Here is a 17,580-nt window from a genome sequence, read left to right as displayed (position 1 = left end):
ATATATAGAAAGAAATATTAATTATTCATTTTAAATTGTATAGCTTTATTGGTAATAATGGTTTTAATGCAGTACCGTGCCTAGGGTTATTAGTACCCGATGCCAAAAATTATTTTTAGTGCCCTTATCCCCTCTACCATGTATGTTTATATCTATAAACAGATACATAATAAGAACAGGAAAGAGAAATTCGTTAGATTTACCTTTTTATTGCTCATGTCTAACTTAATAGATTATTAATATAATATTTAAACTGTATACGTAGAATAAAAAATATTAATAGGTACCTATCATACTAAACCGGTATCATTTATTTACGAATCAAATTTGTTCAATTGCATAAAAAATAACTTATCTTCAAGTAAATATTAATAAAAAATAATTTTGTACTTGCTTGTGCAATGGGTGATGTAAACATTATCATAGAACGCCGAACGGTTCAAACTTCAAAATGAAATCGTACAACTTGTTCCAGTCAAAATTCTATTATTAAATTATTAATTATATAAAATAATAACAATAATGCAGTATACATATATTTATAGTATATTATTGTTATTGACGAACAACGACGTCGTTATTTCGAGATAAAAATAAAAACCAATTATATCCATACATGAATCGATATTTTTACATAATTGTCTACAATACATTTTAAAATGTTATCTCATCGACAGTCAAAATAATGAATCGACACCGCCGATCAGATTGATATTATTATATTGAAACTGTTAAAAAATATAAATTAATAAGTTTAACTTTCATCTAACAGTAATATTACTTAGATTATAAAAACGTTTTGGTGCCCGGTGCATACACAGCTCTCGCACCTCTCTAGGCACAGTACTGTTTTAATGTTCATTAGAAATTCAAAATTTTATATTTAAATGAATGTATATAAATTATTATTATTTCAATTAAAAATGTTCATTCAATATATTATATAATATTATAGATAATTAAATTAATAAAATAAAGCCAAGTTAAAAAAATTTAACAAATAAGTAAGTTAAATTGTCAAAGTACTTATTTTTTTATACTTGAGCTAAATAAATAACAAGTTAAATTCACACCATCCTAACTTTTTTGTGAACTTTGTTATAGAAGCCATTGATAGGTGAAGAAAATTGGCCTGCAAAATCTAGCAGGGAAAGCAATTTATCTTGCGATTTTAAACGCTCTATAAACGCAACATGAATGAAATAAAAAGTTCATACTAGTGTACAAAAGTAACTTGCACCTAGTAAGCATCTAGGCTTACTTATTAACTCGCCATGTATGAGCCAGTTGAATACTATTTATTAATTAATATTATTAAAGAATCACATTAAACAACCAGTTTAAAACAAATAAAAAAAATTTTAACTAACTTAAAATGAAAATAACAAAGTTATATATAGTTTATCAATTAAATTCCATTTATTAATCGTAAGCAAATGTGTATACATTATTTTTATAAACAAAACAAAACTTTTAAAACAAGTTTTTGAAGTAAAAATAAAGTACATGATTTTATATTATAGAAAGTAGAAACAAAAATAACTGCTTTAAAAAATTGTACAACTTTTTATTACAAATTTTTTAATCCAAGTTTTATTTTAAATATTTCAATAAAACTATTAACCTAATGTATCAAGTAAATTAAATGTTATCAGATTTCTGATCTTAACCCGGTTCTAATAATCTTAATAACATAAAATACACCAACTTAAAATTATTAGTTGGGTAATACATAAAATATTAAATATATCATGACAATTGTTTAAATTAGTCAGAGGGGAATTCTATTATAAGATTGTAATAAAAACAAATTTTTTTTTTTTTTTTTACTTCATTATTTAACACAGACCAAAAAATCAAAATGAACAATTTGAATATTAAATACATTAAAATAATGCTTATTATTGATGTAAAAAAACATAATTATATAAATATAAAATAGTTGTATAAATAGTGCTAGGCCAATATTAAATAAATTTGGTCAAATAAAAAAATTATAGTTTTTATTTTTTTTTTATTATAGTGTGCATTATTAAAGTACCATCATTTGTTATTTTAAAACTACAAAAAAAAAAATAAAAAATAATTAATACTAGATATTCTACTATAGTGTAATGTAGAAATATCTACTTAGGTATGATAAATGTTAAAAGACCCATATAATTTTCTTTCCAATTGTTTTCCAACATAGTTAATTTTTTGCAAAATTATGTTTAAAATACAAATTAATACATTCTTGAATAGTTATATTAAGTGTATGATATTGACCTTTCCTCAAAAATATATTTTAATTTTAAATATAGTAATTAAACGTAATCAAATAAATCAAAATAGTTTAAAATAATACTCATTTTTTTTTTTAAGTATCATAAAATATAAGTGTTAATTAAACATATTTATAAACTAATTTTTGGTGAAAAGATATCTTTTATAATATACAAAAACAGATATTTAATTATAATTCATTTTAAAGATGAAATAAATGAGTATTGTGGAATGTAAATATTCATACTTAAAAATACTAAATAAACTTATATCTATTTTTAAGTATACACTTAATAATTTACTGTTAATTTTAAAAATAATTTATTTTCTTAAATAAATTTAAATATTATATTTTTTCATAACGTATATAGTGAAAATATTTATATATATATATATAAATATTAGTTGATTAAGTTAATAAAGAAAAAAAAGGTTTTACAGAAAAGAAATCTTATTTATGATCTCATTGATAGGAAAATAGCGATTAAATGTAAAGCCAAACATAATTATGCTAACTTATTAAATATGTAAACTTAATAGCTATTTACAGTCTGATGTTCTAAATTCAAACAATCATAACCAAAGTTGTTATCCATGAGTTGTGTCATCTTCAACAAAATCATATGCAACATCTCTTGTAACACATTCCACATGACTCACCTGGAAAGATTTTCCAATTTAAAAATTTAAATAACAACAAATTTGAATATTAAATTATTTAAATTTGTTATTATTATACCTTATTACGAAATTTAACTCCATAGAATTTATGTGCATTAAATAATAATTCAGGTCTGAACGTGGTTGTAATGAATTGGGCATGATCAGACATTTCATGTATCATGTCTGCAACGGCTTTCCTATGTTGAGGATCTAGTGCCTAAACCAATAAAAATACTTATTAGAAAACATGTATTGATTGAAAACATATATTAATTTATTTTATTTAAAGAACTAATACTATTTATAAGATAAATAAATATATATATATATATATATATATGTGTGTGTGTGTGTGTGTGATCTATTATATTAATGTAATATTAAAATCTAATATTAAAGTTACTATTATACTTCTTGTAAACATCAAAATGTTATACCTGATCAATTTCATCAAAAAGATAAAATGGAGCTGGATCACATTTTTGGATAGCAAATATGAGTCCAAGTGCGACTAATGATTTTTGACCACCAGATAATTGATTCATTTCACGCATTTCACTTCCTTGGCCAGCAAATGACACTTTAATCATTACTCCTGAATAATTATCTATATTATCTTCCTAAACATAAAAATAAAAACATTTTATTATATATTTTCAAATACAAATAATAAATAATGTATGTATGTATGTGTGTGTGTTACTATAACACTCATAATATTCATAATATAGAGAAATGAATAAAATAATCAATTAATAAAAATATTTATTTAAAAATTATAATTAAAAAAAAAAAAAAAAAAAATGAGAGTATTATTAATAAAATTTAGATAGAAGAAATTTATTTATCCTAACAAGACTAACTTTTATATCATATTTAATTGAACAAATTGACAATCTTTTGACATTAACACGTTTTTTCAGTATACTCTATTTCTCAGTTGCATCGTATATACCTATATCTTTTACTTTTTTTAATTAGAAGATCAAGTTAGTCTCAACAAAATATGTTGGTAATTTTAAGTTTATCAATGAAAATTAATTTTTTTTATAAACTAAAGATTAGTTTAAGATTTATTTCCAGTACATAATTCAATACCATTCATAAAAATAATTTAAACTTCTTATCAAATATTTAATTTTACAAAACTATTAACCAGTCTAATATTTTATGGTCAAATAAAGTACACCATTAATGTAACCTTCCTGTAATTTAAAGATTACCTTTACTAAATATTTATTAATAATTCTCTGTACATTTTCAACATTTACAAATCAATGTTTACATAGAACACAATACTATATCACTTGCTAGTGATTTTGGTGTATGTCTTTCAATTTTTCATTGGTGATAGTCGGCATTTTTCAAATGCAGAAATTAATACTAACACAAACACACATATAAAAATTATAAATTTTATAATTCTTACATCGCCAACATTAGGTGTAGCAGACTCTTCACCACCAGCTGATTTCATCACTAATTGAGCAAATCCACCTGGTACAAGTTTGCTAAATACTTGAGTAAAATACATAGAAACTTGTTTAAATGTAAAAAGGATAGCATCACATTTTCTTTGTTCCAATACATTCATTAATTCTTCAATTTTCTGATGTCTAAATAATTAAAAATAAATATAATGTAATATGTATTTATTGTTAAGTTATATTAAATTAATATTAATCACCCTCGATCTAATTCTTGTTTTCTGGATACCAATTTTTCTTTTTGTTCTGAAAAACTAATAAATTGGTCTAAAGCTTTCTTGTTAACATGACCATAACGTTTAATATTACTGTTAGCTTTTTCAAGTTCTTTAAACAACTGAAAAATAAAATAAAAATGAACAGTTATGTGCTAAAATGTAAAAAAGCATTAAAAACATATAACATAATAAAATAATACTTACATTTTTAGAAGAATAAGACATATATTTTGTAATGAGTTCAGTGTTAGGAAGAGCACCTAGGTCACTAATTTTAGCTTGACATTCCTCCAATTTTTGCCTTAACATATTTTGTTTTGTTGATACTTTAGTAAGATCTTTGGACTCATTGTCTAATTTTTCCTGAGCTTCTTTTTCTAATGCTTTCCATTTTTCTAATTCATCTTGACATATTTTTTGCTAGATTGTAACAGTTTACTTAAGTTAATAAATTGGTTGATAAGAATATAATTTATTTATTTACAAGCTAACCCCTAAATACATTAAGAACATTTCTAAAGTAGATCCAAATATAACAATTGCATAAATATATTTTAGTTAAAAATAAAAATAAATTATAGATGATTTAGATTAACAAAGTTGTTTGAATATTTAAGTTAGCATAATTACAATTGAGGTTCTTTTTTCAATTATATGACTATAGGAGTTATAACATGATAAAAATTCTAATGTTTAGTTGCATAATATAGTAATGAAAAATTTAATGACTAAGTTCAGTAGATTGATCATGGATAACTAAATTGTAATTGTTTACTTGGCTTTCAAAAAAATAATAATTAAATACTTTATTTTTTAGAATAAATAAGAAAAAATAATTATTAAAAATAGTAAAACACAGTACCTTTTTTACGGCTTCTTGTACTCTTTTATCATCAATTTTGATATCAGCATTTAACGCCTCTAATTTTTTTTTAACTATCTGCACTTCCAATTTATTATTTTCTAATGTCCGCTTACGTTCTTCAACAGATATTTCTTGTAATGCCTTTAAAAAAAAATATGTTATTTAAAAATAAAAATGAAAAATAACATAATTATTCTTTAACAAACCTGCATAAGTTCATCTCTACGACGAATTAAATTGTTTGTTAACAAATTTTCAAGTTTGTTTTTGTCTGCTTCCAATTTCATACGAGTAGAAAAGGCAGTTTTATTTTCCATAGTCAATGAACGAATATCATCATTTAATTTATCCATTTCTCTTTGATCAGTAACAGAAAGTTGAGCCATAAGTTCCTAATAGATTCAAACAAAATTAAAAATTATATGAAAATAATAATTTATTTAAGTTTGTTTGCCTATTATAATATGTATATAAACATATATTAGTATTAAATTTGAACCTACACTGCATATAAAAATTAAAAGATAATTTTTGAATAGAAAAAATAATAGTAATAATTATGACTATCTTTATATTTTAAATTAATATCCATTATTAATCATTCAAAACTGTTAATATCTTACAAAAAAAGCTTATATTGTTGCAAGATTGTGGAACATAGGAATAAAAGAGAGTTAATAATTCTACAGAATTTTTAACTGAATACTGAATAAATTATACTAATTCAAAAATATCCACAAATAAAAAAATCATACAATGGATAAAAAATATAAAACTAAAAATAGTTTATTTTACAAAAGTCTGGGTAAACTATTTAAAACAAAAAAATAAAAATTAGTACCTGATGAAGCTCTGATTCTAATCCACTTCGGGTTGTCTGCATGGCTTCTAAATTGGAGGCTGCTTGTATTAACAACCTTTCTTTAGTAGCTCTGTATCTTTCAATTCCAACAAGTTCTTCTTTCATTAGTCTTATATCTCCTTTTAATTTGTCAAAATTACCCCTGGAAAAATAAATACCATTTATAAGTATTATATAATTATTAATAAGTTAATTCAATAAAAAATATTACTAAGATTTCTAACATTACTAAAATACTTTTTTTTTAAACTGAATACATACTTAGATTTACTATTTTTTGTTTCAGTCTTTTGCATGTCAGACATTACTACATTCACATTGACCTCAACTTCATTCAATTGTGTTTTTAATACAGCAAGTACTTCTTCGGCTTCTTTTATTTGGCTCATTGAATCATTTCGTTGTTTTTGAATTTCCAACTTAGAACGCATGTTTTTAAAATATCCTCCAGTTAATGTTCCACTTGAAGAAACCTTTACATAGAGAAAATAAATAGAGAAACACAATAGTAAATATTTTTAATACAATAAAATTAATTAAAATTGATTACATATCAACACATATAAAATGTATTCACCTGATCACCATCAATAGTTATACAATCAAGCATACTCTGTTTAGATATTGTAGTAGCAATTTCTAGATTTCGACAAATTAAGGTTTTTCCAAATATAAAGCGCATTGCTTTATCTAAGTGAGGTTCATATTTTAGCTTACTAACCATTGGAAGTGCATCCTAGAAAAATTAAGATCAGAATTATAAATATATTTTTTATAAAAAATAGGAATAATATGAGATGTTTTTTTATTAACCTTGGATTGTGGATATCTTATATCTCTTACAGTCAATCTATTTAAAGGCATGAATGTAACTTCACCAGGTAAATTTTGATTATTTATTTCTTTTAAGATCTGAGTACCAATTCTATCAGATTCTACAATATGGAAGAACATTCTAAAAACAAAGTTAATTTATATCAATTAATAAAATAATATTAAAAGCCAAATGCAGTAGTTCCCAAATTGTGAGGCACACTTCTCTTGGCAACTACTACTCTAATCTAAATGAGCATGTGTTTATTCATTTAAATCATTTAAATATGAGAAATGAATATAAGATATAGACATTAATAATATGTTAAATTCTTAAATATTAATTTGTAATTAAAAAACCGTTTAAATTTTAATTACCTTCCACCTGCAGTAACTTCTACTGCTGTTTGAATACTTTGATCACATCCAAAGTTTTCAATAACTTGCCCATAGTATTGAGAAGCAAGATCAAGATGAGCTCCACCTTTTTCTTTAAATACATCTAACACTTTACGAACACTATCCCTTCCATTTAAAATTGCCTAAAGAAAATTGTGAATGATTTTATACATACATACATGCATTAGTTATATATTGTAAAAATATTAAATTACTTTTCCAGCCATACTGCGGAGTGCTTGATCAGACTTTGCCAATTCTTCTTTAAGTGATGACAAACTATGCTGTATAGAATTTTCTTTACGCCACAACTCACTAATCACATATTAATTTAAATTAATTATCTATACACTTAAACTAAATGAGGCAGAACATTTTTTTTTTCTTAAAAGCTGATAAGAATTTGTTAAATTGATTGGTTTAACTTACTTTCTTTGACTTTGATGTTGGTCTTTTGCTTTTTTCAATTCATAATATTTTTTGTTATACTCGTCAATAGCAACTCTTTGTTTTTCTAATTCAATAGAGTTCATCTAATCAACATAAATTTGTAATATTAAGATATGATATAGTAAGTTCATAAGTTCAAAAAAATATTTATTATTTATGATAATATAATACTGTAAGTGATTTTATACATTTTTAAAAAAATTTTTTTATAACAATTCAAGTAATTTATTTTTATTTTTATAAATAAGGATTAGACCCAAAGTATTGTATCATGAAAGTAAAATAAAACACGCAAGCAACAAGCTAATAGAAGTGAAACGAAACCCGATAAGATAAAGATGAGAATAATGGGTGAATATTAGCAAGATACATAAAGGTATAAATTAGATAATTCAAATTATAATTAATAATGTACAAAGGGATAGCAAAAGGAGTGGTATTGTAATAAACTCAGAATACTAAATATGAAAATTAGCTTATTTTAGTTAAAAATTATAAGTAAAAATAATTTCAAATGTATATCCCACAAAAAAATAAATATTTTTAACAATAAAAGTGTCATAATAATATAATGTCAAATCAATATTTTCACTCACGTGTGATAAGATTTAAATAATATATAATTTAACATAAATAGTGTTTTACGATTATTTAATAATCTCAGTAAATCACTTATTAAAAAAGTTATAGAAGATAATATTTTTAAGAATTTTACATATCAATTTTATATTTTGTTATAATTTAATTTTAAAAATAAAAATAAATCATTGTAATTTTAAAAGTATATTTAATTAAAAAAAAAAAAATGTTTGAACAAATCATTATGTTTTCCCTTATAAATAATATTCTTAATCATTGTTGTATTTTAGTTTAAGATTAAAACATAAAAATTATGGTACACATGAATGTGTTTTGTCTATTACAATATGTATGAGCGAGAGAAAATTAACAGTACACTGTCACTTAAATTATATCAATTTTATCATTTTATAATTTAATTAAATGACAATTCTCAAAATACCTGAATTTGATGTTCTAATTCACGCTGTCGTTCTCCATCTCTTTTTAAATCATCAGTTAATTTATCTTTATGTTCATTTTTGTCTTTTATTTGTTTATTCAAGGACCTACAAAATTAAAATAGAAAAGATTTTAAGATTTAAAATTAAAAACAAATTTAGCAGACATTTTTTAAAAATCTTTTAACTTATATTAACTTTTAGGATAAAATTTAATGTTAAAAAACTTTATTACTTAAGTTCTTTTTGAATCCATTTATCACGATCTTCTTTTGATGTAAATTGACTTCCTCTTCCTTGTTTAGCATATAGTTCTTTTCTTTTTTGTTCTTTTAAAGCAAGTCTGAAAAAAAAATGTATATTTATATCATATCAAGTATCATATATGAACTTTTATCAATTAATGAATATATTAAAAATTATAATCATCTTACTCCCGAGTACAATCTTCTTCTTTCTTTTTTTGAGCTTCATACTTTGGTTTTAATTCTTGTAGTTCTGATTCTTTAGCTTTAATAGTATCTTGAAGTTTTTTCAATTCTTTTTCTGCTCTTTCCTAAAATATTACAGAAATTATACATTTAGCTATACAAAAATATTTACATATTTGTAGAGATTTCAACTTTTTTTTCAAAATCTTACTTTAGAATTATTATCTCCATCTACTTCATCTGTTAAATCTTTAATAGTAAAATCTAGTTTTGTTTTTTGTTTAATTAACTCCTGTTGTTCCAAGCTTAAAGTTTCTTTTTCTTCTTTGGCAGCATGTACTTCTCGTTTAGCATCACGTAACTGTTTAGCTGCTTTCTTTGCTTGATCAGCAGCATCTTTAACTTTAGAAGCAAGTCGTTTTTGTTCTTCATCAAAATTATTTATTTTTCCATCCAACTACACAAATAAAATATTTTTGTTTAATTTTATATTCAATTAATATATTAATAGGACATTTAAATTAAACATTTACTTCTTCCAATTTTCGTTTTGTGTCTTTTAATTCACGATCATGAATACAAAATTCTAATGTCCTTCTTTTTTTATCCCAAACTTGATATTCTTTTAATTCTTCTTTTTCTTCTTCAAGAGTTTGTAGTCGTTCTTCAATTGTTTTAATAAACTCAACAATTTTTTCCAGTTTAGTTTGAGTATCTAAAATGTAATTTAGTAATTTTTGATAAAACATGAAATATTCTTAAAATAAATTTATATTACCTTTTAGTATATCAATTGATTCTTCTTTTCGTTCATCATAAACTCTGGTACCAGCAACTTCTCTTAAAAGTTTTAATCTGTGAGAATCTGGCGCTGTAGCCATTTGGTTAATCTGTTAAAAATATAGGAATTACAAATATTATATTTAGTTAAAGTATAAAAATAATAATAACAATACCTTTCCTTGTTTGACAATATAATATGGATTTGAGTGAGAAAATCCAGCAGATTCTAATAAGTTAGTAACGTCTGACCTTGGCACCATTTTTTTATTTAGGAAATACTGATCTTTTTTGGCACCAATTACTCGTCTTAAAATAACCTCTTCCTTTTCAATCTAAAATAATTGATAAAATAATAGTAAATTATTTAAATTGTATTTTAATAAAATAATAAAATGTCCATCATACTGGTAAACGATTATCAGTATTGTCAAAGATAATTTCTACATAAGCTGTAACAACTCTTGGACCGGTGCCTTCATGAAGTAATGCTTGTCTTTGCTCAGGACGGAGATGTGAAAATTCATCACTAAGTACGAATTGTATAGCTAAAATTAATAAAATATATTAAATAATAATCAATTTATCCATACTAAACAAATAATTTACCATAAAAGAAATTGCTTTTTCCAGATCCATTACGGCCAACTAAAAAATTATAAAAAAAATTTATTTTTTAAGAGTAAGAAATAATAACTTAATAAAAATTCTCAGAAGATAACATATAACGTATATTTATTAAATAATTTTGAATTATATAGTTAATACATTTAGCTTTAATGAACACAATTTAACATCAAATATATTCACAAATAATAATGCATGTTTTATACATACCAACAACATTATGTCTCTTGTCAAATGGTTCAACTACAGTTTGCTCCCTATAGCTTTTAAAACCATGTATAATAACCTAAAATTAAAAAAATGTATAATATTATTTATAATTATAATATTAGAAATGTAACAAATTTTCTGATTTTACAAAATTAAAACAAAATAATTTTAGTACTTATTATTATTAAATAAAATAAATAAATACAAGATTATAAAAAATAATTACAAATAGGTAAGCATTTCCATGTAATAAAAAAATCTATATATCTTATTTTAGAATGGTTCAACCTGCAGTTCTCAAAGGCTTTTTTTTTACTTCCTCCTCCCTAGAAGATTTATATTTAAAAAAATCACTATAATATAATAACAAAATTATAATATGATGCATAATTTTGAATATTTGAAACCTAAATTTGAACTATTAACCAACCCAATGACAGTTGATATTTTGACACAAACCTCTCAATGCTTAAATGAAATTAAGTGATTTACAAGCAGACTGTTTTCTTCATTCAAAAGTAAATTAACGGCCTGAAGAGTTTTAGAAACAAATTAGTAAGAAAAATTCTTAACATTAAAGATTTTTAATCATTATTTGGAACTATATAAACTTTTGAATTGACATATTCTATTATGAATTTAATTAAGTTTAAATCAAGAAATTACATTGAAAATTTGTCATTAGAATTATGCATCAGAAGATTTTAAAAAACAATATCAATCATCTCATTATTTTTTTTTAAACCTAAGATTTAAATTCTAAGTAAAAGTAATTTAATCATTATAATTAAATGTTAGTATTAATCTGTGATATAATAATTTAAACATTACATAACATATTTGTAATAAAATAAAATATAAATTATATAACTAAAAATTCCAATTCAATCAAAAATATTTAACAATATAACTAATTTTAATTTAAAGCCATTCATAAAGTTTAGTTATAAAAGTCTAATGGGTTATAATAATATTATAATAGTAACTATTTACAGCAAATAGTATTCTTTAACATTTAGGAAATTGATGGAATGAAATTATAATTTAGATAAAAATACTCAGTTTGGTATGGAACTATGGTTTTTATACAGAAACTCCAATCTTAATTTTATCTTTAACTAAGGCACTTAAAAATTATAATTTCTTTAAAACTAATTAAGTATGCTACAAGAGTTATAATATCGAAACACCTCTTTTATAGATTTACTTGTATCTTTTTCTATTATTTGCAAAATTTGAGTACATTTACAGGGTTTTAAGCACTGTGTCAGTCCGGCACATATTTACCACATTAAGCTATAGTTATATTTTTTTATTATAACTTTAATTATTCAATATGTTTAAATCTTCAAATATTTTTGAAATTTCAACAAAAATTATAAACTTGTTGGAGATAATAATTACACATTTCAGCATAATAAAGGTGTAATAAAAATAGATTAATTTAAATCTTTATACAATTTCTACTTAATTATTTAGTTTTTGATAATCTGGAGTACTATGTTCCGTTATGTGTCAGATAATCAAGACTTCTTATACTGGATTTATAAAATAATTATTTGTAAAAATACTGAATATAAGAACAATTATTTTCAAAATTGAAATTGATTACAATTTATTAATATTTTAAAATTCAAAATAAGAAACTTTTCATTATCATTAATAGATCAATTCAATAAACACAGTACATATAGTATTTTAAGCTTAAGTCAAATTAAGACATTAAGAGTTAATTAATTATCAATTAACCTCATAGATAGTTCATTAAAAGTTATGTTAATGGGATAATAACGGTGAGAATTTTAAGCACAGTCTCATTCAAACTTCAATGGAGATTAATTTAGCTCAAATATTTTTAAGTTATATAATTATAACTTCAAGAGAAGCAAAAAAAAAAAAAAGTTAAATCACTAATGTTTTTAAGTTTCTCAACTGTATAATACAGTATTCTATGTATAAAATACTATTATTTTTTACAATGAGAATGTGTTTAATAATGTTTGTGTGTTAAAATACAGCATTAGTAAAAAATTAAACTTAATACGCTGTAGGTAATATTATATGAAGCCCTATAGGTTAGGATACAATACAATAAAATTCTAAACATACACACTTTCAATAGTTTATAAACACTTTAAGAAATGGTAGATAATGAAATAAAATAGAATTGTGTTGTTAATTAAAATATTAATAAGATTTTTCAGAAAATATTTTATATAATTTCTTATGTTAAATGTATACCAAATATAAGTAGATATCATTAAACAAAGAACCGTATGTTAAAGCCAAGATAGAACACATAAGAAATCACCATGAAGGTATTTAATAACATTTTATATCATTCTTAAAGTAATACTTTTAAGTACCTAACTACAACATTATAGGAAAATTAATCTCGTTTCAACAGTATCGATTGTTCATAATATAAAAAAGCAATAACCAATAGGTATAAACGCAATAGTGTGTAATGTGCGAGGATAAACAAAATAACATTATTATAACGTGCACTGACCTGTTTGATATGCATTTTTTGATATTAATGCGTAACGGTGAAACGTTTAATTCTTTTGAACTAGTTTAGTTTCCGAAAAAAACATAATAAGTTCACTTAGCGTTTATTCAGTTTAAAAAAAATAATAATAATGAAACATAATCAAGTAAACAAAAATCAAAATGGGACCCTTGTAGATACTATTACTATTATTAGTGATAAAAATGACGCGGTGAAGTGATAGAGGAGATGGGTATGAACCTCCGTGCAAACAACGACAATTATCAAAAGCGTCGTATGTTCAACCTACAATTCGCATCTTCATTGGCATTTATTATTAATTATATAATTACTATTGGTTATTACTTATTACTCATTACTTATTACGAATTGCAACTGCAGTATTGCCCTCTCTATAATATTATAATGTATTTTCTCGGTCACCGGCGTCCAGATAGCAAAACGGTATCATTCGATATTAAAGGATAGGTACAAGTCCCTAAAATTATGTTTAGTACGACCAGGACCGTTCCAAGGTTTTTTGGGGACAATTAATGTGGGAGCTCTTTGACCATCATAATAAGATATGAAAAAAAAAAAAATAAATACTCATTGACATCAACAAAATTCTTGCAAATGTATTTTTCTGGAACTTAACCGCATCTAATCTCATTAAAATATACGCGCTGGTACATTTTTGGGTTAAGTACATTTTAAATAACTTCTATAATAATAATATAACTATAATATTACCAAATATACTAAAAAAAAAAATACAATTTTTATCTCTAGTTGATAATAAATATTCATGAAAAATAGGAACTTGGATGTTATTAAAATTTAATAAAAAATTAGGTAAAATAAGAAAGTTAAAAAAAAGGAAATTGTATTATTTTATTATTTTAAATAAAATATTAGTATTTAAATATGAAAACTTTTCTTATAGGTTTGTTTTCAGCAAAGTTGTTTATTACATCATAATCTATACCTAGTCTATTGTTACTGGTTAGTGTCTCAATAAGTCGACTATTCATTAGTGAATAGCGACACTACGATCTATAGTCTATACTATATGCCCTCATAAATATGTAAATATCATACTAAAAAAATAAATAAATAATGATAAATTTTGTAGAAACAACATTAGCAAAGTTTTACTTAGATCATTTACTGCCAGAAATAATTAATCTAAAATTTTCTCCTGACAAGTAACACGTTTTGTTTTATATACTATTTTCAATTAAAATAAAATAGGTAATTTAACTACTTACTTTCTCTATCTAAAATTTTTATGTTACCTACCTAGTATTATTAATTATATACCAACTAAGTAAGGATCATTATTACTAAATTTAATAATATCTATAGGAGTTATAAATCGTATTTACGATTTATTATTTTAATATACAATATAATATCACATCGCATAATTATTTCTATTTTCCAAAATATTTACGTATTTTTATGTCCCATCGTCGACAAATCAGATAAGAAATAACAATAATGATTAATGGATTTTGCATTGATGTGAGTCGCAAGTGATGGTAAGAAAGTATCTAAGTATACATACACAGCATCGATACATCAGTCACTAGTCGTAGATATTTTTCTCCAAAAATAATAAGATACCTACAGTTTTCTTCCACTGTCCATTTTCCACCAAAAAGGAATTAAGAATAAAAATATTATGTTATATTATATTTAATGTAATTATTACTAATAAAAATTGAATTGAGTTATTAACAATTAAGCATCTATATTTTATTATAGTTAAATGACATTTTTTCAACGAATGAACCTACTTACCTACCTGTTTCAAGAAGAAAAATATTAGAGTCTAGGGAGAGGCTGGGGCGCTTAGTACCCTTTGACTATGATTTAGCTTACAAAAAAATATTTTTTGATTTTAAATAATACACATAAAATTGTATTTTGTCACTCAGGAAAAAAACTAAAAAGAAATAAAGAATTAAAGAGTTCCAATTTATACAAGCTCTTTGGTGTTTCATATACTTTGCCATAATAAGTAGTGTAACTAGTAAAAGATCGTTTTCTGCGATGAGGCGAGTTAAAACATGGTTACGGTTAACTATAATGCAAGAACGGTTTTCAAATTTATCCATAATTGATATGTATCAAAATTATTAAACGATATTGACATTTGACAGAACAAATTTTAAATAATTTTTCAACTGCTGACGAATAACGATAGAAAAATACTGTCAATGTATTACTAATATTAAAATGTTAACCGTAGTTTAAAGTTAACTTGTTTTCTTTTTTCTTACAATCTTACTCTCATATTACAGGTAAACAACACATTTAGTTATAATAGTAATTAGTAACATTGGCGCCCATTGAGGGGGGGCAAGACAGGGCACTTGCTCCTCCTCTGGAAAAAAATATTAAAACAATATTACCTTATTACCGAGGCAAATTATTTGTTGAAATCACTTTTAAGATATGAAATAAATATAAAAATATACTCATTGTTATCGTATATTAACATCATAGATAGGTCGCATTCTGTAATCCGTATAACCTATACGTAAAATTATTTATCGCAGATAATTTGTGGTAAATCTATAAAGATCACAATATAGGTACTACAAATATTTTAACCTAACGCAAACAAGGATACTTTCATTCAGGATGTCATTAATATGTTTGGAATAAAACGAAGAAATTTGCAGTTCTTATTTACTGATACCGAATAATATACTTAATTATATTATTTAATTTCTATTTTTTTATATACTTATTAAAATTATTATTTATTTATTTATTTATTTATTTATTTATGTATTTATTCGTATGGCAATTATTATTAATACACTATATATATAATATATACAAATAAAAATATAACATACATGTATAGTGTATACATTTATATGAGAAAAATAACATTAAATCTTTATTATCTTACATTCAAAATTTTTTTTTTTTTGCCCCCCCCCCCCCTAAAATATTACCCATGGGCGCCCATGATTAGTAATCTTTTTTTAAGAAACTAGTAAGATACTTGTGGTAGATGTATAAAATGTTGAATAAAGTATACCATTTTTATGATTGATTTACATTGCTTACGATAGTGTCATATACACAAAAAAACAAATTGTTGTAAATCCAATATGTTCTTTTCTTGGTTTAAAATCTAAAATATGTTGTGATTGTATGTTTAGGAGAGCAGTAGGATGGTCCCCTATAGGATATTTTAAGTTCATAGTTTTGTTAGGGGAGTTGTAGCCTCCCCAAAATTTTAATCCTAGTTATGCCTATGTATTAGACAAATGAATAATTATTTTACTTTTTGCACTATCTAGAAATTTCTTAATTTTGCTACTTACTAATTGCATTGATGATTGCTACATGTGCCATTAGTTTGATCAGTAGACTTTAATTTTTTTAGTATTTTTGTACTTCTTATTTTACAATAAATATTAGTTTGAATTTAATACAATATATAGCCACATAAATATATATGGTAATAAATATAATACAATACCTAGTATTACAACACTGCTGGTGCCGGCTAAATATTTTAATATTTGAAGGAAAATTAACATAATTTAAGTCCTAAAAAAAGTTTAAAGGAATTTGATAACATTTTTATTTATTTAAGAATATTATTAATATTTGCAAGTTGTGTTTTATGTGTAGGACAATATTTTTTTTCCTTACAACCATCAAATTGATTTTACACCAATCAAACTAAAAAAAAAAAAAAAAAAAAAAAAAAAAAATGTACTATATATTACTAGAATCTAAAGGACTAAGAATGGTTTCTCGTTGTTTTCTGTATTATAGAACAACTGATAATGAATGTTAACTTTAAATCGTTATTTCTTATTTCATAGAAGAAACTTTATAGGACTATTTAGTTATTAAGTAAAAAAAAAAAAACAAATCAAATCATTAATTTATTATTTATTATACTTTGTTATATTGACATCTATAAAACACTTATGTTCTATTTCATTTATTATACACATTAATT

General features: G+C 23.2%; 1 protein-coding gene across 1 annotated transcript; it reads right to left on the bottom strand.

Moving 5' to 3' along the window:
• Window positions 1-2,644: 2,644 nt before the first annotated feature.
• On the bottom strand, window positions 2,645-13,749 carry LOC112603213 (structural maintenance of chromosomes protein 3-like). Its single transcript, XM_025351698.1, has 26 exons — window positions 13,602-13,749; window positions 11,090-11,165; window positions 10,862-10,900; window positions 10,661-10,800; window positions 10,429-10,587; window positions 10,251-10,362; window positions 10,006-10,187; window positions 9,684-9,929; window positions 9,476-9,597; window positions 9,277-9,384; window positions 9,044-9,149; window positions 8,002-8,105; window positions 7,788-7,887; window positions 7,552-7,715; window positions 7,174-7,315; window positions 6,938-7,096; window positions 6,622-6,833; window positions 6,340-6,502; window positions 5,705-5,890; window positions 5,496-5,639; window positions 4,838-5,053; window positions 4,616-4,752; window positions 4,358-4,544; window positions 3,366-3,548; window positions 3,005-3,145; window positions 2,645-2,925 (listed from the first exon to the last, which is right to left on the bottom strand). Exons 1-26 carry the CDS (start codon window positions 13,614-13,616, stop codon window positions 2,854-2,856), a joined length of 3,615 nt encoding a protein of 1,204 aa, XP_025207483.1. The 5' UTR covers window positions 13,617-13,749; the 3' UTR covers window positions 2,645-2,853.
• Between the last annotated feature and the right edge of the window lie 3,831 nt (window positions 13,750-17,580).

The sequence above is a fragment of the Melanaphis sacchari genome, unplaced genomic scaffold (genome assembly GCF_002803265.2).
Source record: "Melanaphis sacchari strain LSU unplaced genomic scaffold, SCAv2.0 Contig9_pilon_pilon, whole genome shotgun sequence".
In the NCBI taxonomy this organism is placed as follows: Eukaryota; Metazoa; Arthropoda; class Insecta; order Hemiptera; family Aphididae; genus Melanaphis; species Melanaphis sacchari.
This window is presented reverse-complemented; position numbering and strand designations above follow the sequence as displayed.

What these genes read in the sequence shown, in the direction of transcription:
- LOC112603213 (XM_025351698.1), bottom strand. An exon ending in ATCAATTGATATACTAAAAG is followed by an intron (nt 10,188 to 10,250) that starts GTAATATAAATT and finishes ATTACATTTTAG; the next exon opens with ATACTCAAACTAAACTGGAA. An exon ending in GAAGAAGATTGTACTCGGGA is followed by an intron (nt 9,385 to 9,475) that starts GTAAGATGATTA and finishes TTTTTTTTTCAG; the next exon opens with ACTTGCTTTAAAAGAACAAA.